Source organism: Marmota marmota, unplaced genomic scaffold, assembly GCF_001458135.2.
Source record: "Marmota marmota marmota unplaced genomic scaffold, marMar, whole genome shotgun sequence".
Lineage (NCBI taxonomy): Eukaryota > Metazoa > Chordata > Mammalia > Rodentia > Sciuridae > Marmota > Marmota marmota.
The window spans coordinates 67,712,880-67,733,602 of record NW_025999900.1 but is presented as its reverse complement, the minus strand read 5'-3'; the positions used below and the strand labels follow the sequence as shown (position 1 = coordinate 67,733,602).

General features: G+C 62.5%; 1 protein-coding gene across 1 annotated transcript in view; it reads right to left on the bottom strand.

Moving 5' to 3' along the window:
• Positions 1 to 20,722, bottom strand: part of Kif26a (kinesin family member 26A) — a gene marked incomplete at its 5' end in the record, with an annotated part of 35,115 nt that extends 14,393 nt beyond the window's left edge. Inside the window, 3 exon segments of the mRNA XM_048799541.1 lie at positions 3,694 to 3,887; positions 9,267 to 9,710; positions 20,555 to 20,722. Of these exon segments, the coding sequence (XP_048655498.1) occupies positions 3,694 to 3,887; positions 9,267 to 9,710; positions 20,555 to 20,722 (806 nt within the window).
• Position 20,723: the final 1 nt, after the last annotated feature.

Genomic DNA, 20,723 nt, shown 5'->3' with positions numbered 1-20,723 from the left:
AGCAGGCCTCTGTGCCCCCGCCTGCCCCGGAGCCTCACAGCACACCTCCTGCAGAAGGAGGCAACCCTGTTGCCTAGAACAACGGTGCACCTGCTGCAGGGTGGGGAGCCAAGGCGGGGGACCCTAAAAGGCAGAGCCACATCCCACCCCTGGGGAGGCCAGCAGCAGGCAGGCTGTGCCGTCCATTGAGGTCAGCAGTGTGAGCAGGCTTGAATTTCATCAGTCTGTTCCAGGGCCCCTCCTGCCCTGGACCCACCCTACCTTTGGGGTTACCCTACAGCTTCCTCAGGGGCCTCGTGGGAAGAAGCTGCAGTCCTGCCCCCGATGAAATGAGGCCAGGGCTCGGTGGGAGCCAGAGAGGCCCAGGGACAGGGTGAGGAGGGTCCCAGAGTACCTCCACATCTGCAACCGGTGCCCGTTCCCAGGATTCAAGGGCAGGGTGCGGGCTAGCCCCCCAGGGGGACAGCAGTGGCCAAGGCACACCACCCAGAACCACCTCCCCACCCTTGCTGGATTCTGCAGTCACTCTGCCCCCAGGCCCATCCCAGCTCCAACCCAGGCCCACACACACCGTGTCCCTAAGCCTGGAGGAGACTCAGAGGCCCAACTGCTCCCCATGGGAAGTCATGAGGGCTGGAGTGAAGTGGGGGCCACGGGCAAGACTGGCTTTGCTCCTCAGTCACGTGGGCAGCCACAGACAGCTCTGCCCCGTGGCCCTCCTGGGAGCCAGGGTCTGTGCAAACCTCGGGCCACCAGGCGCCCGCCATGCGCATGTCCAGGTCCCAGGCCATCTAGGCAGATCCTGGATGGTTATGGCCAGCGTCCCCACCCAGGGTCCCACCTAACTAGAGGGGCCCCTCCTCCCTCTGCCCCTGTCAGCCCCTCCCCACCTCCCGGCCCTCAGGTGTCTGCTTTTACAGCTCAGCTCCTGGGCATGAGTCCAGCCTGGGCCAGGCAGGGTGGCCCCAAGACAGGCACTTTCCCCTCTGACGGATTCAGGCCAGGGACAGGTCCCCAGATGTCCAGCACACACTGGCTACCACGCGTCGGCCCACGGAGACCTGCCAGCCCCTCCATGGCCCCGGCCTCAGGGGCACAAACCTGGTCCTGAGCAGCAAGGACGGAGACAGCACCACCCCGAGAAGCACGTCCCTGCACCAAGGAGGCCCGAACGGCCAACCCAGAGCTTCCGGGCGGCGTTTTGCTGGGGCTGGCAGGCAAGGCCATCGGGCAGCAGGGTCTGCAGGGCCACCGGGTGCCCTGACCCTGGCTGTGGAGAGCAGCCATGCCTCCCAAAACTGCTGCAGCCAGCATCCTCCACACCACCTGGAGCCTCACCTGGGAGACACCTGTCCACAGAGCCCTCCTGCCCTGGCTTCCTGGCTAGAGCTCCTGTGAGCAGCGCCTCTGCCCAGAGCCCACCCTGGCCCTGTACCTCTGCCGGGCAACCTGGACATCCAGGCAGATGCCAGGGGGCTCAGTGGGGGCTGCCCCTGGTGGCTCCCAGGTCCTGTTGAGTGCAGCACAATGTCCCTGTGCTGCAGGGAAGCACCCCGTCCCCTACCCAAGCCTGCCCAGGAGGCGCCCCCAGGGACTCTTCCCAAGACCAGATTCCAGGCCCCAGAGGGGCCACTCTTCCCACCACAGAAAGGGAGGAGGGCAGGCAGGTGGGCAGCACTCTGACAGGGCATCTGAGAGAGAGGAGATGTAGGCTGCTGGGTGGGACACTCTCAGAGGGTGAGAAGGACACAGGGTCACAGAAGGGAAGGGGAGCTCCAATGCAGGCTCGCAGAGCCCTGGGAGAAAACCCAATTACAAGGGCCCTGCCCACACAAGTGGCCCTCACCATTGTCCCCGGGGGCCAGCTAAAGCCAGTGCCTTTCCACCCAGGCCGCAGCCCTGCCCACCCCTCACCCCTGCAGGCCCTGAGAAGCCCCAAGCTCCAGGCCCCCTCAGCCCCCCAGAGATGAGCACACAGAGGAAGGACAAAGCCTCGCCCGGGGGCTGCAGGACTGAGAGCCCTGACACCCCGACTCCGGCTCCCCTCTGCCCCACTTGGCAAATGCCCCTACCAGGCTCCTACTCAACCCTCCAGCCGCCTCCAGTGCCCAAGACCCACCAGCCACTTCCACAGAAAGACCACCAACCCCAGCCTGGAAGGCTCCCAGGGGCAGGGCACGCTGAGGCCAGCTGCCCTCGGTCCTGCTGGGGTAGAGGTGGGAGCCCAGGACATGCCAGCAGGAGCCCAAGTCCCATGGTCTCCTGATGACTCTGACAAGCCCTGCCCCCACCCCACAAAGCCAATAAGCCAGCCAGAGAGCAGGCACATGTGCCGAGAGCACCCCTAATCTCACCCCCTGGGTCAGGGTCTCACCAGGGGTCCCCTGCCAAGACCATCACCTGGCAGGCCGCCCACCCCCAACCTGACCCAGGACCCACCACCTGCCGTGGGCCTTCAGGAAGAAGGGCCTTCACTGTGATTCAGGGCAGCTAATGGGCTGGAAGTAATGGCAGGCGGCAGGGCTCCCCCCTCGGGAAACCTGCCTCTGGTCCCCAGCCCAATGCGCTTGTTTCTTTGTTTCTATGGTAACTTCCCAAGGTCAGCCGCTGAGCAGGCAGGGAGCAGCGCCAGCCTTGGTGGAGACAAAAGGCACAGCGCCCGCTCTCCGCTCTGCTGGGGCTCGGGGTCGCTAATGAGCCGGTGTGGGGGACGGACACCGCCCTGCACTCCTCAGTGACAAGACCCTTCCTCAAACACCAGGGGCCTCAGCGGCAAGGTGGCCCCAGGGGCGCGGAGGTGGTTTTTCTTTGCAGGAAGTCTCCTTTCCATTCCCACCTAGGAACAGTCCCCCAGGAGCCCCAGGCCACAGGCCCTGAAAATCAGGACAAGGCAGGGTGGGACAGGACCAGCTGGGCTCTCCCGGGGCACTGCCCTGACCACTGCTGGCACACGCCTAAGCAGGCTGGGAAGGACCCCCGCCCCCCCCCAAGAGGGTCCCAGCAGGGCCCTCTGCACCTGATTGGGGTGGCGGCTGAGGCCACATCCATCAGGAGGCAGACCCGCACAGCCGCCAGCCTGTCCCTCAGCCCAGCGCGACAATGCCCTAATCATATGCCCCGTCACTCCCCAATCAGGCCTGCAGCCCCCGGAACAGCACTGATAAGGCGTCCCCTCCCGCCTGCCTGGCGTGATTCATGGACAGGCTTATCAGCACCCGGGCGGGCTGCTAATGGGACACTGACCCGCAGCTGGGCTCGCCATTACCACTCATTACCGCGATTACATCCTGTGATCCACATCCCCCAGCCACGGGCCTGGGTCCGCCTTGGGGCTGAGGCGGGGGAGAAGACTGCTCCTGCATGCCAACCCCCACCTCCCCACCCTGAGCACCATATTCCCTCTGCAGGAACCAGATCACCGCCATATCCCGCCTTCTGCTGGGCATTCCAGGGTCTGAGCCTGCAAACCACAGCCAGTCACTCCCAGAAACCCAGCTCTAGCCTGGGACAGAAAGCCAGGGCACCAGTGCTGGGAAGCCAGCCACACCTGCGTCCCCACCTCCACCCACTGGGTGAGCAGCTGGGCAAGGCCCCGTTCTAAGAGGTCATCGGGGGCAGGGGCCCAGGTGCCCTCATCACCCTCCGTAAGACTCTGGTGCACACTGCTGCCCAAACAGCCCCAGGAGGACTTACCTTATAAAGAAGGAGGCTGCGGCCGACGAGGGGCCTGTAGAGCCCCCTGCCGAGGCGCCTGGGGCTGGAGTGACCAGAGCCGATGTGCAGGCCCCCCCACGGCCCCACACCTTGGACACGCCATCAGGGCCCGCCATGGGGGGACCATCTCGGACCGTGTCTGCCACCGCCACAGCAGCCACCGCTGCCTCAGCCTGCAGGGAAGGAGAGTCCAGGTGAGGAGCAGATGGGCAGCAGACACGCCCGCGGCAGAGGCACCACCCCACCCCGGCACACCCCTGCCCCGACTCCTGGCCAAGAGGCTGGGAGACCGAGGCAGGGAGAAGGCCTGGCTCCCAAGGCAAGGCAGGAGGACCCTGGGCCAGCCACGGCGTGCACCTGGTCTGCCATGGCAGGGGCCCTGCAACCAGGGCCTGGTTCTAGAAATGCAGTGACCCCCGAGGTCAAGGCAGCTGGACAGGGCCCTGTACCCCTCTCACCTGGACCACATGCGGGTGCCCAGAGACACAATCAGACAAAAACCACAGTAAGTATCTGGCACAAGCACTAACTGCCCACGTAGGAGGACGTGTTGTGCTTCCGCTGTCTGAAATACTACTCTGGCATTTCCAACTAATTAGCTAAAATAAATTCCAGAAAGGAGACAGCCCCATAATGAAGCTCAAATGTAATTAAATGCTCCCCAGGATGCACCCAGAGGACCCAGGACCAGCTTCCGCTTGTGATTCGCAGCATATCTGGAGCCCTAGACCCCAGGCAGCACTGGTTCTGGGGGGCAGGGGCTCACCTCTCCCCGGGGGCAGCTGCTCCAGACCCTCCCAGCCTCCCAGCTCCACCGAGCGGAGTAAACCTGCCCGTGGCGTCCTCTGTCCAGCTGGCATAGGGCTGCAGTGCCCTGGCTGAGGACGCAGGTCTAGTCTGGCCATGTTGGGGCGGAAGAGCCCACTGTCCTCAGGGTCTCCCAAGGGGCACAGGCTAGAAGCAGGTATGCCACCCAGGCCCAGGAAGGAACATTCCAGAAAGAGTCCTCCTCACCATGGAGGAGAGTCTCACCCTGCCAAGCCCACAGCCAACAATGGCTTCCAAACCCTTTTTAGGACATGGAGCAGAACTTGTCCGTGAAGGATCAGTGGAAGCCCAGCATCCTCCTGGCCCCCAGAGCAGTGGCCACTCCCCACAGTTGCAGGAAAGAAAGGTCAGTGGCAATATACAGGGAAAAGCTTGGAGAAAGGGGAAGCTGGAGCAGCTCACAGGCACTGTGCCAGCACACCATACCCACCACAGCCTGAGGCAGGAACTCCTCCACACCCCTCAGAGCCCAGCCTGGCCGGCCCTCCCTTTCTCCAAGCCACTCTCTCACCTCAAAGTATTTTTGTATAGCTTTGTTTTAAGATCTGAATTCCCTTGCTGAGCAGAGTGGCATAGAAAAGAATTAATCTTAAAGTCATGATGTTGACCACCAGAGCTCCTTGGAGCAGAGCTGGGTTTGGCTGAGCACCCACTGGACACCCTGCCAACATCCCAGGGCCAGGGGCTCTCAGGTGGGCAGGGGGTTGCCACCCACAGCCCACTTGGTGCTACAGGTGGCTCTCACCAGCCAGTGACGGCACTGCCAAGGGAGCCCAGGCAGCATCCCGGTGCCAGGCCCAGCCACACCACGCACCTGCCTGCCTGCCAGCCCAGGGGGACGGAGGCCACAGTGCCGACAGCTGGGCCCTGGCCCACCCACCTGCTGGCCCCAGCAGGCCTGCTCCGTCCTGCCAGGCGGTGCACACGGGTAGTGGCGGGGCCTCCCCGCACTGACCTGTCTCAGGAGTCCTGCATGCGCCTTGGCTCCACCGTCCCGCGAGCTGCCGTGACAGGGCTCCATCCATCGGGTGGACGGCCACTGCCAATTCCTGCCAGAAGCAGAGCCCAGGCATGCCAAAAGAAGCCGTCCCAAAGCCAGGCGGAGCGGGGAGGGAGGGCCGGCGAGAGGGGAGACCACAACACGGGGGCCGGGACACAGGGAGGGCGGCCAGACAGACAGCGGGCAGGCGCCAGAGCAGCAACGGAAGGGAAAGCACGAGAGAGCGGAGTGTGAGGCCGGCCGGCGGCTAGAGAGCCCGCGCCTCGCTCCCAGCGCCCGACACCGGCTCGCCGGCAGGGCCCAGGCCACCGCTCCAGACCTCCAGGGGCCGCGAAACTCGGTTTAGGAAACACAGAAACACCCATTTCCCACACGCACTGGCCAGACTCCACAGCTGTGGACTCTGAAGGACAGCGTCCACCAGCGTCCTCCCCGGGCACTACAGAGGGTTCTGAGGCGTGGCCGGGCAGTCAGGCTGAACCCACAGACACTACCTCACCCTGCACAGGCGGGAAGGGGTGCTGGAGCCTCCGTGAGCAGACTCCCCCACCCCCTGAAGCTCCTCCCCATCACCCAGAGACCTTGGGCACCTGGAGAGCCCACGCTGGGAAGTCCTACCCCGCAGGGGCCTTGCCCACTCCCACACCACAGAAGCATCACCACAGCCTCAAAAGAGGGCCACCCTGCCAACCCCTGATCCAGGACCTGGGGCTCGCACAGGGCACCAGCAGTGAGTCAAGAAGCATCATGGAGAGCCAGGCCTGAGCCCACCTAAGCCCCCTCCAGCCTGTAGCCAGGGACAAGGGACAAGGGCAGGGGCACCACCAGCCTCCTGCAAGGCTCACAGCAGGGAGCAGGCAGGCCCAGGGCAGGCAGCAGGAACCCCAGGCCAGTGCCACCCAGGCACCAGGGACAGAGAGACTCCCTAGCTCCAGGGGCCTCCGCTCCTGGGCTGTCCTCTGGGGGTATCCACAGGAGGCCAGGGCTTCCACCCCACAACCTCTGGGGGGACAATGAGCACAGGTTTCCTTGGCCTCTGTGAAGGTCCCCATGGGCACTCTCAGAACAGTGTGTCCAGAGCCTGGCAGTCCCAGAAGCAGGCCAAGGCAGGGGGTTTGAGGCAGCCTGCGAAAGTCCAGCACCCCCAGAGCTAGCAAGGCAGGAACAGGCCCAGAGCCCAGTTCCCGGGGCAGCCAGGCTCTGCAGAGCTGCCCCACCTGACAGTCTGGAATGGACTGCTGGGCCTCCTGCTGGGCAGCTCCACAACTGCCTGGATGCTCAGGAGGTGGAATGGTCCAGAGAGGGCCACACTCTGAGCTTGTGGACGCTGGATGTGGGAGGGGCCCCTGATGGCACCAAGCTGGCCATGGCTGCTCTACCAGGACTCAGAGCTCTCCAGGACAGTCATGGCCACAGAAAGACCCAGAGCAGGACCACCAGGGCAGGCTCCAGCGTGGCCTCCAATACTCTGCACCCTTGGAGCCCTGGATCCCCTTCCTGCCACTCCAAAGTCCAGCCCTTCTGGTCAGGCCTGGCCATTCCTTCCCAGCATCCCACACTGGCCTCAGCCAAGATGACAGTGCCCACTGGGCCGAGCCCTGCCCACTCAGTTCCACATCCCAGGACAGGGGGCCGCAGGCTGCCCAACAGCTACAAGACCAGGGGGCCGCAGGCTGCCCAACAGCTACGAGACCAGGGGGCTGGACCCTGGGGCCTCCACAGCAGCACACAGCATGGCGAGTGCAAGGCCATCTCTAGGATCGATGCCCTGACCCGGGGATACACCTCACCTGGGTCCTCGAGTCCTATTTACAGTTCTAATAATCCCCCTATTGATGGCTGGGGCTATGTTCTAATTATAAATCCATGCCTGCCTGCCCTGAACACAACTGACCTGCTTATAAAGCAGGGAGCACGTGCATTACACGCCCACATTTCATGGCCTGCTGGCCACCAGCGGGGCTGCCCGACCTGGGGCCAGTGCCCCCACTGTCCCCCACCACCGCACCACCACACCAAGTGCAGTCAGCCTCACACATTCCCAGAAAACGCAGGGGATGCGGCCAGGCTGGCTGTGGATGGAGTAGGGTGGGGGAGAGGCAGCTCTGGGCCACCACCTCAGCCTCCAGCCCTTGGAGCCCAGTCCAACACTGCCCCCTCCAAGAAACCTCTCAGCTCAGCTAAACAGAAGTTGGCATCTGCGCCCTCCCTGTCCCAGGGCTGCCCCAGCGTTCTCCTCCAGATGTCAGGCCAGGAGACCCAGAGGGGCTGGCCTCCTCTTGCAATCTTCCTGGGAGGGCGAGTGGAGGGGCCTCCTGTCCAGGCTGGGGCAGCAAAGCCAGTCCTACAGTGAGTCGTCACACCCACTGGAGGCCAGTTCTTCCTGAGAGTCTCGTATGCACCCCACCCCAAGGTTAGTACCAGTGGCCCCGAGCGGCAGCCTAGCAGCCAACCCAGGGATGGTCTCAGCTCAAGGAGTCTCGGGCCACACCACATCCAGGCAGCACCATGTCACCAGAGTCAGTGGGGCCAGCAAGCAGAGGTGGGACAGGGCCTGTCCTGTATCAATACTGCCCAGTGGCTGTGGGACCTGTACCTCTGCCTATGTCCTTTAACCACCCTGGGGGTCAGAGGCCAAGGACCCACCTGCTCACTTAAGAGACTGGCAACAGGAGAGCCCATGCAGCTGGCCTGTGCCACCTGGAAGTATACTGGGCACAGCCACCGCAGGACCCTCTGCCCTGGCCCCAGGTGGCTATGCAGGGGGACCCTCCATAGGCCTCCAGCTCCAGCTCCACTCTTTTACTCTTCCTGCTGGGTCCTCCTGCTTTGTCCACCTGGGGAACCCAGATCAACACTGGGCACACACTGGAGGGTCCTCTGTCTCAGTCCTCAACAAGCAAGTGGCTACAACTAAGGGCATGGTGTCCCTAGAAGTGACCCCCAGTCAGGTGGGGCTTATGCAGGGTGCTCTTCTGGGAAATGGCCCCCCCAGAGCCCCCACACCTTCCTAAACCCAAACCACATCCTCCAGCCCCCCAGGAGACCCCCAACACAGCAGGCCCCCTACTCTGAGACCCCCAGAAAGAGACTCCATCCAGCAGGCTCCAGGGCCAAGAGCAGAGCAGCTGAAGAGATGGCCACTGGCCATGCAGCTGACCACCTGGTCCCTCCATGAAAGCAGCCTGCCCTAGTCAGGGCGGCAGAGCCAGCTCCAGCGGAGCCAGAGCCCCGGAGAGGCTGTGGGAGGGAGGCTGGGACACCTCCAGTCAACACAGTCTCTGGCCTCCTCCGAGCACAGCAGCCAGCATGGTAGTGGGCTCGGAACCTGGCCACCGGTGAGGCCCCATCCTTCACGTGGCTCTTCCAGACCTGTCCCCTGAGTTGTGCCCCTCTGGGAAGCCTAGTGGGACAGCTCCTCACTGGGAGCCACTCCCTCTGCCCCAACCCAGTGTAAGGACTGGAACTGTCCAGGAGACCTTGGGTCCCTCCGTTGGCCACAGCATCACCCATGACCTCAGGAGCAAGACCAAGATGGTGACAGCCACTCCCGAGGAGGCAGGGGGTGCTGCAGCTAGCACCCCCCAGGGCACCTGATGCGGGTCTCAGGAAGGTCTGGGGACCCCTACACCACAGTCCTCCCTGCAGAAGCCACCCCTACAAGGCATTTGAATGTGGGAGGCCCTGGGAGAGGACCCAGTTCTGACCCACCCAGGACACTCACCAGGCAGGTGGGAGGCAAGAAGCTGTTGACTCTTGAGACGCTCCACATGCCCTCCAAGCACTGCTGGGCCTGGATGGTGACCGTGCTCAGTGCCCCGCCCAGGCCCGCAGGTGCCACAGACACCTGGACACTGGGCCCAGACGGCCAGGCCATCCCCTTCCTCCTGTCAGGCCCCGCTGAGGGCTGCCTCCCTGCAGAACCCGCTGGTCCAGGGGCATCCCTGGGGCTGCTCATGGTTCCAGCGCTGGGGGACACGGGGCCTCCTGGAGGGGCGTCAGGGTCCCCTCGGCCGGCAGGGGCCTGGAGCAAGCGCAGGGCCTCCCGCGTGAGCTGGTGCAGGTGCATGGTGCAGACGTCGCAGCGGCTCTCGGCCTCCGGGCGGCAGGCAGACAGGACCCCGGGAGCAGGCAGCTTGTCAAGAAGCAGAGCAGAGAGGCAGGGATCCTGAGGACAGCAAGGGACAAAGGCTCAGTCAGTGCCGGGATGGGAGGGCAGGCGCAGAGCCCACACCCAGGCCTCACCTCTGCAGCACAGAGGGCTGACGCCAGGCCACGGAGCCGTCCATAACTGATTAATAAGCCCCACACAGTTCCATCCACAGGAGCCCAGCAGGAAAATAATTATTGGAACTTAATAGTGAGGTTCATGGTGCCCTTGATAGCCACGCGCCTCTCGCGCCGTCACTAACCTCACAGCTCGCAGCTAACAAGGCGTGCTGGCGGCTCCTGGGCAACCGGCCCCTGGGCCAAGGCCTGGCCTGGGTCGGGACGGGAGGCCAGCGGGAGCGGCCACAGGAGCCTCCCTCACCGGGCAGGCGGGCAGGGTGGGGTGGGGTGGGAGAGTGCTAGAGACCCTCTCCCTGCCTCCCCAGGACTCCAGCCAACTGGAGAATGAAGTCGGGCACCAAGAATGTTTGACAAGACCCCGGGTGGGCGAGGTCATCTCCAGGGCAGCAGCAGACAGAGGCAAGGCCACCCACCCCCACAGAGCTGGGGACACATGAGGTCCCTAGCCATAAGAGTGGATCCAGAGGTGGCAAGGACAGGAGCCAGAGGAGCCACAGGCCCCCACCTAGTCAGAGGGTCCTTCTGGGGGGCCACCTTTACAAAGAGTCAGGAAGGTCCAAGTCTCAAGGTGAAGTTCCCCAGTGGCCCCCTCCCACATGCCCCAACGCCCCCAGCTGGCTCTGCTCCTGCCCAGAGCTGGCCAGCACCCCCATCAAGGGCCTTCCCAAACATAGGACACCTGGCCTAGGCAGCCCCTTGGACAAACACCAGCCTAGCCGACCTGTGGTAGTGGCCACCCCAGGTTTTCCCAGGGATCACCCTGATAGAGCCCAGGGTCCTTTCCCAGTGGGTAGACTCTACCAGTCCCACCGCCTGTCCCCAACCTGAGCCTCCCTGCCATACAAGAACCCCAGGGATTTCCAACATCTGGCTCCTATCCAGCTCCTGAAGTGGCCACAAGAGATGATGGCTTCCCCAGACCCTCCCATTTCTCAGCTGAGGAAGCTGAGGCCACCACAGAGGTATCTCATTTGCTGTGGCAGCCTGAGGGGTCCTTGTCCACCATGCATGGGAAGCACAGTGGTGAGAGCCTCAGATGAGGGACCCTGGGCCCAGCCTGAGCAGGGGTCTCTCTTCTCCTTGTCTCCAGTGCCACCCCACCCTACAGGGTAAGCCCTGTACATGTGACCCCAGGCACACCTCGTCAGATCAAAGGCAGACCTGGCCGGGCCCAGAAGGAGCCGCCTGCTGGCTTGCAGCCCCTGGGAAGGCCTGGATTTCCTCCAGGCTCTGAGGTGCCTGGCAGGTCTGGTCCTGATGGGCCAGCACCCCACTCCCTCCCGCACCCCTGTGGGAATTCAGTGAGCTCAGCCACAGGGAGCCCTACAGGGGAGGAGGCTCCACCAGAAAGCGCCCTGGGGCAGCTGGCCCTGAAGTCAGGCGCACACAGGTCCACATCAGGAAGCCAGCGTCCCCTCCCAGATGACCTCCACCCAGAGCCGAGGGCCTCAGCCCCCAGCTGCAGGCTGAGGGCAGTGGGGCCTGTTCGCAGTCCAACTCTGATTGCGCCGATCTTTCCACTCGGCAGGAGGCTGTGAAAGGGAAGGAAGTGCCCGCCTGCTGCAGCCATTAACTGACCTGGAAAGGGAGCCAGTCCAGACCTAGCTCCAGCCTGAGGCTCCAGGCCCACTGCCCTTTGTTCTGGGGCTTGGGGACAGGCTGATGACCTCCACCTGTCTTGAGGCCGGAGGCTTCTAGAGGAGCCCTTTACCCGCTTCATGGCCTGTGAGCAGGAGGCAGAAAGGAGAGCCGAGGGGCAGGGCAGGGCCGGGAGCCCTCGGTGACCTGCAAACGTACCAGGCCCTTTGCAACCTGGCCAGGAGAGAGTGGGAAACCAGGTGACAAGCCGAGCAGCCCTGGCCCAGCCCCTGCTGCCAGGCCCCCATCCCACGGGGTCCTCGGGAACTCAGAGCCCTATCCAGGACTCGGCCCTGGGAAGAACCATGGAGTGCAGGGAGAGCTCACCAAGCTCAGGTTCCACCAGGAAGACCACAGAGGCTGCCTGGTCACCTACTCAGTGGTGGCAGTCCCCACCAGGCAGCTCAGCTGGGGACCTTCTCCCTGAAGCTGGCCTGCTTCACAAGCACCCAGGCTGGGCCCCTCTCCTAGAACAGCATCAGGCCCACCGCTCACCCCCAGACTCCCACTGGCCCTGGTTTGAGACAGGGGCTAGGCAAGAGAGGAGGAGAGGGCAGCAGGGGTGCTGAGTGAGGCAGGCAGGCCCCAACAGGCTAGGGGACAGCAGGGCACAGCACAGACCCCGGAGCCTTGGCTGCTCAGGAAGCATCAGAACTACTGAGCAGAGCACCCAGGTCACTCAGAACCCAGCCTGCTCCAGAGGGACCAAGATTGCACGACCCACGAGGCTACCCCCTTGCGGCAGAGATGGAGCCCAGCCCAGAGCTCCTGGGCATGCAGGGCTATGGGGAGGCGGGGGATCAGGGAGGAGTCCTCACAGCACCAGCTGCTCCCTTCAGGCACCCCAGATGCTACCCCAGCAGACAGAGGCAGAGCAGCCCCACAGCCCCACCCTCCTCCCTCCCTAGCCTGCTCTGTGGGCCCAGGGCAGCGGCAGCACATCCTGCATGTTGGAGGGCTCGGTCCAGGCTGAGGAGGAGGGGGAAGCCCAGGAGAGCCAGCCAGACCTTTCCCCAGACCAGGTCTGCGTGCCCAGTCGCCCTGGCAGCTCAGGTGTCCACAGACCCCAACCTCTAGGGCTTGCTGCCCAAGTTCAGGATTTTAACCCCCAAAAGCTCCATCACAGGGCCTGTTGCCCTCCCCTTGAAACCCAATGCTTTCAGAAAGACAGTAATTACCCCACTGCAAAATATTACTTTTAATTTTCTCTTTATAGTCTAATTAAACAGATATTTTACTTGCATTTGGAAAAGGTTTTTCTTCATTTGATTCAATTTAGCACTGGGTACCACCCAGCCACCACACCACGGGCGTCAGGGAGCCTCCCGGCTTAGAAATGATGTCTTCCCATCTTTCATTTCACTTCTGGGGTCTCTGGGTTGCCTTAAGTAATCCTTCCATTTTCTCCCATGTGGGAGGCTGCCCTGTCACCAGCGCCAGGAGAGAGGGGACAGAACAGGTGCAGACCAGACCTCCGCCAGCTGAGGCCACTAGGGGGGTGGAAGGGGGCTGTGTCCAGGTCCAAGCAGTCACAGTGTCCTCCGCGGAAGGCCTTCTCTGAGCCCACCACCCTGCCTCTTCGAGGGGGACCCAGAACCACTGGGTGATCCAGGGCCACTACAAAAGCAGTCGGAACCAGGGCCCCCACCAGTAAGAGGCCCCAGACTCAGGGGTCCCTCTCCTGCTCCACCAGTCAGGCGTGAGCAAGTGGCAGCCAAGCACGAGGCCCCCACAGCCACGGTCCCCTCTACATGTCCTCCCTTCCCTTCCCAAACAAAGCCTCTGGGCCATGACCCCGTGCAGCCACCGTTTCCGGAGTTGACAACAGGTCCAGGAAGGGACCCGGACATGGGGCCGATGGCTGCTCTAACAGGCCCTGCTACTGAGGACAGTCCTGTGTCTCCCGCAGCCTGCTGGGACAGGCAGCCAGGAGATGGGGCTCAGTTTTCCAGCCTAGAAACTGGCAGCCAGCTGTGGCTGTCCTGCACCCCAACACTCGCCAAGCACCTCATCAAAGGCTCAGACCCTCCATCTGACCATCTGCAGCTCGTCAGAGGGGCTCTGGGCCAACCAGGCTATCCTTCTCTGCCAAGCCAAGGATGTGGCCCGGCCCACCCAGCACAGACCGGCACGCCATCCCCAGGGCCCTCTGCCAGGCACCAGACCAGCTGGACCTCTCAGGCACAGGCCAGCTCCCCTCCTCCCTCAATGGCCTCCCCTGTTCTCCACCAATGCTCCAGCAGGGCACAGGGAGCCCTGAGGGGCCCAAGGCCAGACAGACAAGGATGGCCTCGTCTGGGTGGGGTGGCAGCAAGTCATGAGGACACCGGCCACCCCGTGGAGGTACTACTAAGGGTCTTAGAGTTGCATCTGCCCTCAATCCTACCCCCCCACCCCCGTGCAATCTGCAGCGACTGGGCCAAGCACAGGCTCCTGCTGGCTGTTCACTCCTGGACAGCAGGGAAACAGACCACCCTCAGAGCCACAGCAGATTCTCACAGCCTGGATGGGCATGCCAACCCCAAAGCCAGGGTTGGAGGTGCCCCTGGCTCAGCTCCGAGCCCCAGGAGGCAGCAGGAAAGGGGTATGTGCAGAATCTGAATCAGCCCTTCCCTCCCAGCAGGTCCCAGGACCCCTGGGAAGACACCAGGAGAGCACAATATGGGTGACCACAGATCTGTCCTGACCACCAGTCCCCTCCAATATGACCCCCCAGAAAACCCAAGGCTGGGTCAATAGGCAAGGCCTTCAGCTGCAGCTCCTTCACAAAAGGCTTCCTGGGACCCCTAGGCCCCTGCAACTGCAAGCCACGCTGCAAAACTGCCACCCACCTGGCTGCCCCATCCCCCAACGCACTGCCCTTAAAACTCCCCAGAGCTCTTGCTGCTCCCACCCCCTGGAGATTCGCTTCATCTCTCCACGGGTCTCCGGTCTCGTTCTAACCTCCCACTAGCTGCACCTCCCCACACCGCTTCCCCAGGGCCCACTGCTCTTTGCTCCAGGCACAAGCCGTGGAGGAGAAGCCATGTTGACAGGCTCCACCGCAAACGGAGAAGCTTGTGGCCTCAGCGGGTCACGCCTGGTGCCTTTTCCTCCCTGCTCCGTGAGGACAGTGTGATAAGTGCAGGGGGTCTGGCAACCTGCCACCCTGCCCCACACAGCACCAGTGGTCTGGGGGCTGGTGGAAGCGTTGGCCTTCCCCACCTGCCCAGCTCACCTGCCAGATGGGGCCTCCTGGTCCACAGGGGAGCATATCCACAGGACCCAGCCCAGCCCAGCCACCAGCCCCTATTCTCATCACACCCAGCAGAGAAGATGGGCACCACTCCGAGATCCAACACCCACACGCCACTGCTAGGTACCCCTGGCCACCCATCCACCACTCGACAATCCCTGGGCCCCAGCCTCCTGCCTCCATAGGTGGTCACTTTGCTTTCTGGCCACCATGAATATATGCCGCCTTTACAGGCCGAGACTCAGAGAGGCCAAGACACCTCCAGACATACAGCCTGGGCAGCAGAGCTAGAGTGCAAACCAAGCCCAAGGCCCCCGCTGCCAAGCCCTAACCCATGCTTCCTCCTCATCGACCCCTGTCTTGGGGCCAAGCTGACTGGGCAGCCCCCTCAAGCACAGATCCGTTTCCCGCCTGGAGGAAAAGGCTGAGAGCCAGATCTCCCAGTCTCCCAAATCTCCAGCTGGGGGCAGGTGTGGGGACTGGGGAGCCCCAGGAACAACAGTAGGAGGGGACTGCGGCAGCCCACCAAGCCAGCCTGGAATGGCTTGGGACTCCCTAGGCTCTACTCAGGTTGGCTGTGGGACTGGAAGGCAGAGCTGGGCTGTGGCTGTGGCGGAGGCTGCAAGGTGGGGAGAGTACAGGGATGGACAATAGGAACGGGTCCACCCTGCAGCCCAAGTCCCAGAGCAAGGTCCAGGCACAGGCCAGCGCCTGGCACGCTCCACCGGAAACAGGCAGCAGCTCAAGCTGGCCTCCATCACCGGGGTCAGAGGCTAATAATGCACATGGCCGTGTAAGCACATCCATCCAAGGCAGGACACAGCAGGCACGAGGCCTGGCACTGGGCCATGCAGGACTGTAAATCCGTTAGCCCCAGGGGCCCAGTGACTGGTGTCACCCCCAGTTGAAGCAGGAATGCTCCCTGGAGATGAAAAGCAGACATGACTGGGAGCCCTGCCACAGAGCTCTGAAGGCACCCTGCAGCCAGCTCAGGTCCAGCCCCAAGGAGCTGCTCCTGACAGGTGCTGCCCTGGAAAGGGTGTCCATCTGCAAAAGCACGAGAGTAACACCCAGGGGGAAAGTGCCCCTTGGAGAAGCACAAGTAACAACTCCACCATGTTTAACACCCTGCTCACAGATGGGCAAACTGAGGCCTCTGGGTCCCGCCCCAGGCTCCACCTGCCCAGGGGAGTCCTTGGGCACAGCATTTGCCTCAATAGAAACTCAAACCAGAGCTCAGTGGCAGGTGTGGCCAGACCTCCCAGCCCAGCTGCCAGCAGGAACCCCCAGGGCACAGCCCAGCCTCCGGCCCCACCCCTCACAGGCTCCCATTCCCCTGGGCCAGACAGGTGCAAGCACTCAGGGCACTTCTACACTAGCTACTCACAGCCCGCTCCATCTTGCACGAAGACTGTGCTGTGGCTTCCAAGAATTAAACAGTGTAAATCAAAAACAAAACCAGGACACGGAGACAGTCACAGCTGAAACACAGGAGTCATCCGTTCCCAGAAGGGACACAGAAAAGCCTCATGTGGTTTCCAGAGTTGAAGAGGTTTGCTGTGAGCCTCCTGGAAGGCCTCTGTGCTCTCTGTGCCTTTAAGACACACACCAGCTCTTCTGACTCCAAGTAGGAGACCCTGCGGGCACACAGGAGGGTGGCTTGGGAAGGCCCCAGACTCCTTTCCTGGCCTGCTCCAAACCATCACAAACCCCTCCAGCTTGACTGAGCAGCCCAGGTACAAGAGTGAGCTCCAGCCATGACTGAGCATCCCGGGTATGAGGGTGAGCGCCAGCCAGCCTCCTCCATCCCTCTAGCCCTCAGCAGAGAGTGAGGCCGGGGACCACATCCAGTACTGCCCAGCCCCAGTCTGGACACGGCCAGACTCTCGCTGAGCAATTCCCTCCCCCAAGGCATGTGCTCCACAGCCCCCTGCCCAGGCTCCACTCTGCTCCCAGGTGGTATCCCCAGGGCAAACACTCATGCCCCTTAAGCTCAAGCCCTTCCCCAAAGGCCACCCAATCCCTGGAACTCCAGGCCAGCAGCACAAGACAGACAGACACGAGGACGGCTCTGGTCCCAGCCATACTAAGCCAAAGGAAACCTAGGAGCAGGGACAGAAAGCCAGCCCGGGGCGGGGAGGGGCTGCCAGGGCTTCATGGGGGCTCTACAGTGAGGCTGGGACTGGTCAACCTCCTCCCAGTCCCCACCAGTCCCCCTCAGCATCCCGGAGCCTCTGTCCCTACAAGTCCAACCCAGGAGCAGGTCCCTTTAGGCTGATGCACCCTGTCCTTGGCCTGCCAAGCCCAGGAAGCCTGGCCCTCACACACCTCCCCTGGCTGCCACTGGCTGGGCTGACACCTGGCTGGGCTGGGAACCACTTCTGGCGCCAGGACCCCGCCTACATAGCCCCAGGCACACACCGTCTGGCTGGCACAGGTCGCCAGCACAGCAGCACAGCGGTGGCCCCAAAGCGGGTGGAGCTCTGGCCATGCTCCAGACAACCAGGGGCAGCAGCCCATAGCTGGGGGAGGCGGCACAGATCTGACCCCGGGGGGCAAACTTCCAAATCAAATGAGTCAAGGCCAGCCCCCCTCAGGACCACAACCCACAGACTCAGGACTCCCAAATCACAGTGTCACTAGAGATGGGGGTTGTGGAAACAGACACTCCCCATCTATCCAGAGGGCTGAAGATGTCCTGAGTGAAGTGACAGAGGAATGGAGAGCTGGACCCCTCCACACCTCACCCGAGTCTAAGATAAAGGCCCACTGAGGCAAAACAGACCCTGGTCAGGCCACAGTGGCCTGGCCACAGGAGAGCAAGAAGGCTCCAGATCCCTGACCCCTGAGGACTGGCTCCCTGTGTACAGGGGCCACCCAGAGCCAGGGCACAGTATGCTGAGCTGCACAGGGACAGGAGCCCCCAGTGGCCTTGCTCACTGTCCTGCTTGGAGGAAACCTGGACATCAAACACACAGTACCAGTACCTCCCTTGGGAGGCAGAGTAGGAGACCCTGCAGAGATGAGCCAGAGACCTGGGGAGCTACATGAGAACGGATCATGTCCCCACCAGGGCGACCAGCTACTAAGCACTGATATGGACATTTCAAATGTCATAGGGACTTTGGAGAAGTCGTCACCTCTAAATAACACATCTGGGCAGCAGCTGGGAGGACCCCACCCCCTTGCAGCAGGGTGTGATCCTTCCTAGGGCAGAGGGATTGCCACCCTCCACAGCAGTTGTCACCTTGGGGAACACAGAGGCAGAATTTAGCCTCAAGGTGACCACATGAGGTGTGGCTGGCTGTCTCCCCACTGTGCTGGCCACTCAGTCATTCAACAAACATTTCCAAGGCACCTGGACCCCACGCCTCCCCTGGCAGAACTACTGCTTGAGGGTGGCACCCTCGACTGGGGTGGAGGCAAAGAAAGGGGTGTGGTGGAACCTGGGGACTACTTCTCTGTAACAGCCTACAAGTGGTGGTCACTGTGCTGTAAGACCCTCAGGGATCCTCAGAGGCAGGGATACCCGGAAAGGGGCGCAGAACATCAGAGCAGCATGACAGCAGGGCCTTCTGCCCAGGGAGGCTGGGGGTCTGGGAGGAGGGGACATCTATGGCAGGGGAGGGAGGGAGGCATGAGGTTCCGAGGGCCAGAAAAGGCCCATGGAGGCCACAGGAGGCCAGTCAACAGGTGGACCCCAGGCCAAGCAGGATCCTGAAGCAGTCACCTGGGACGTGAGGCCTGGGAGAGGTGGCACAGTGGGGGCCATCCTAGAGACTGCCTCTCCACACCCAGGGCCCAAGGCCCTTCTCAGATCAGCTCCGACCTGGGCTGAAAGAGAGCCTGCCCTCGACTTGGTACCCAGAGAGGGTATGAGGCTCAAAATGGGCTGAGGGCACAGTCCTATACATGAGGTCCCTGGAGGCCCAGACAAGGAAACCAAGGAGGTGCAGGGAGAAGAGGCCACACCATGGCAAAGGGAGGCAGGCCTTCAATGCAGGCCGCCAGCCAGCCAGCAAGGCCCCAGCCACTGTGCCAACACCCGTGGGCCCCCGAAGACCCAGGCACAGTATGACTCCCAAGCCTGTGTCTCGTCAGTAGCTGGGGTATAAGGCTTACCCTGCCCGGCCACACCCGTGAAATCACAGGCACAAAGGAAGCCCCATGTTACAGATGGGAAATCAAAGCCCAAGAGCTCTCAACAAGCCTGCCTACGGGAGCCGTCTGCTGGCAGGAGGGCTTTGAGGAGCCAGCAGAGATAAGCCCTGGCAGGGCCCTGAGGCCAGCTTAGGGAGCCCAGCTCAAGGCAACCCACCAGGCTGTCCCTCCACCACCTCCCTCCCTCCCCCCACCAAGATCAGGCAAGGGCACCCAAAGCAAGGGTTCCTAAAAGCCAAGCCAGAGGCACTGACGAGGACTGGCCAGTGCAAAGGCCAAACTCAGGGAACATGGAGATGAGTGGTCAGAGGCTTTGCTGACTAGTTGTCTGTAGGAACAGATGAGGGAGGTTCCCCTTAGATGAGGGATCTCAAATCTATCAGAGACTGGACCAGGGCCAGCACCCCCAGCCCACCTGTGGCCAGCCAGACCAGGTTCTTGACTGGCCAAGGACCATGGTTTGGGCCTAGGCAGTGGCAATAGGCAAAGCCCACTGTAAGAGAGGAAGACCAGGTCAGTTACTAAAGCCTCTCTGGCCTCGGTTTCCTGAAGCCCTCAGGACCTATCCCAAATGGCCCTCTCTAGGATCCTCAAAGGTCCCTGCTACCTGCTGGCTGGATCCAGACCATCTGGGGCACAGAGCCTGGCAAAGGCTGCAGCCTGCTCAGGGCAGTGGACACTGCAGTGTCCAGCCACACCCAGGGTAGGCCCACAGGTCCCCCTCCCCAGGGCCACAGAAAGAGCAGCAGCATCCCACCCCTGGCTGACCCCTCGAGGCCGACAGAGGGCACCCAGGACAGAAACCAGCCTTGCTCCTGCCTCATCCTGCCCTGGCCCAGAAGGACACACAGGGTCCTCTCTCCACTGCTGTCATCCCCCAGACTACTCAGGTCTCTGTGAAGAACTATATTTAGATTCAATGAGGATTATGTGGACTTCCCAGAAACTCCTTCGAAAAGACTGAAGGTCAGGCTCTCAGCTTCCTCTGGAGACCCCCACCTCCCTGGCCTGCAGACTTCCAGGGCGCATTGTTCCCTGGAACAATGGAGGCTGCTCCTTCCAGGCGGGGGGCAAGCCCACTGGCCGGAAAGCCCAGTGGAACCCTCTCCCCACAAGCACCAGTGCAGCCTGGGAAAGCCAGAACCAGCAGCTCACTTCCCACATGGGTTGCCCTGGCCTGAGAGGCAGAGTCCCAGATGAGAGGAACACACAGATTGTACCCATGACACCCAGTGAGCGGCAGGCAAGAACCAAGCTGCGGGGGGAGGGGGGATTGTCCATCTCACCCTCCATGCCCTCCCAACACCTGACTCACCTGGCTGCGGGCCCAGGTGCCCCCAGGGCCACACTGCACCAAGTAACCTCTAGCTGCTGGCAGGGCAGGAGCTGTCCTGCCCTGGGTGGAGTCCCTGCCAGCAGGCTCTCTCTCCTCCCCCTCCCAAACAGACAGAGAGGTTCCAGCTGTGGGACATCTATGGCTGGGAAAGAAACCCACGCCCAATTCTCTCTGGCCCACACAGCACCCCCTTAGAATGAGCAGCCCCAGCTCATACATGGTGTTACAGACAGGGAAACTGAGGCCCAGGAGGGGCAAATGAAAACAAACCTGGTGTGGAACCCTGCCTCCCTCCAAGCCGCAAGGTCTCCCAAGCTCCACAGAGGGAACAGCTTGGGGAGGGATCGCTTACCCGGATGGGCGTCCCAGGTCCACTGACCAGCTTCCATGCCTGCCGTTTGAGCTCCACGAGCTTCGTGTGGCAGTGGCGACACCAGCCACCCCCGCTGGTCGAGTGGCTTTGCTCTGCGCCGGCCCCGGCGCCCTCGGGCGCAGGGCGGCTGCCACATGGGTCCTGGTCC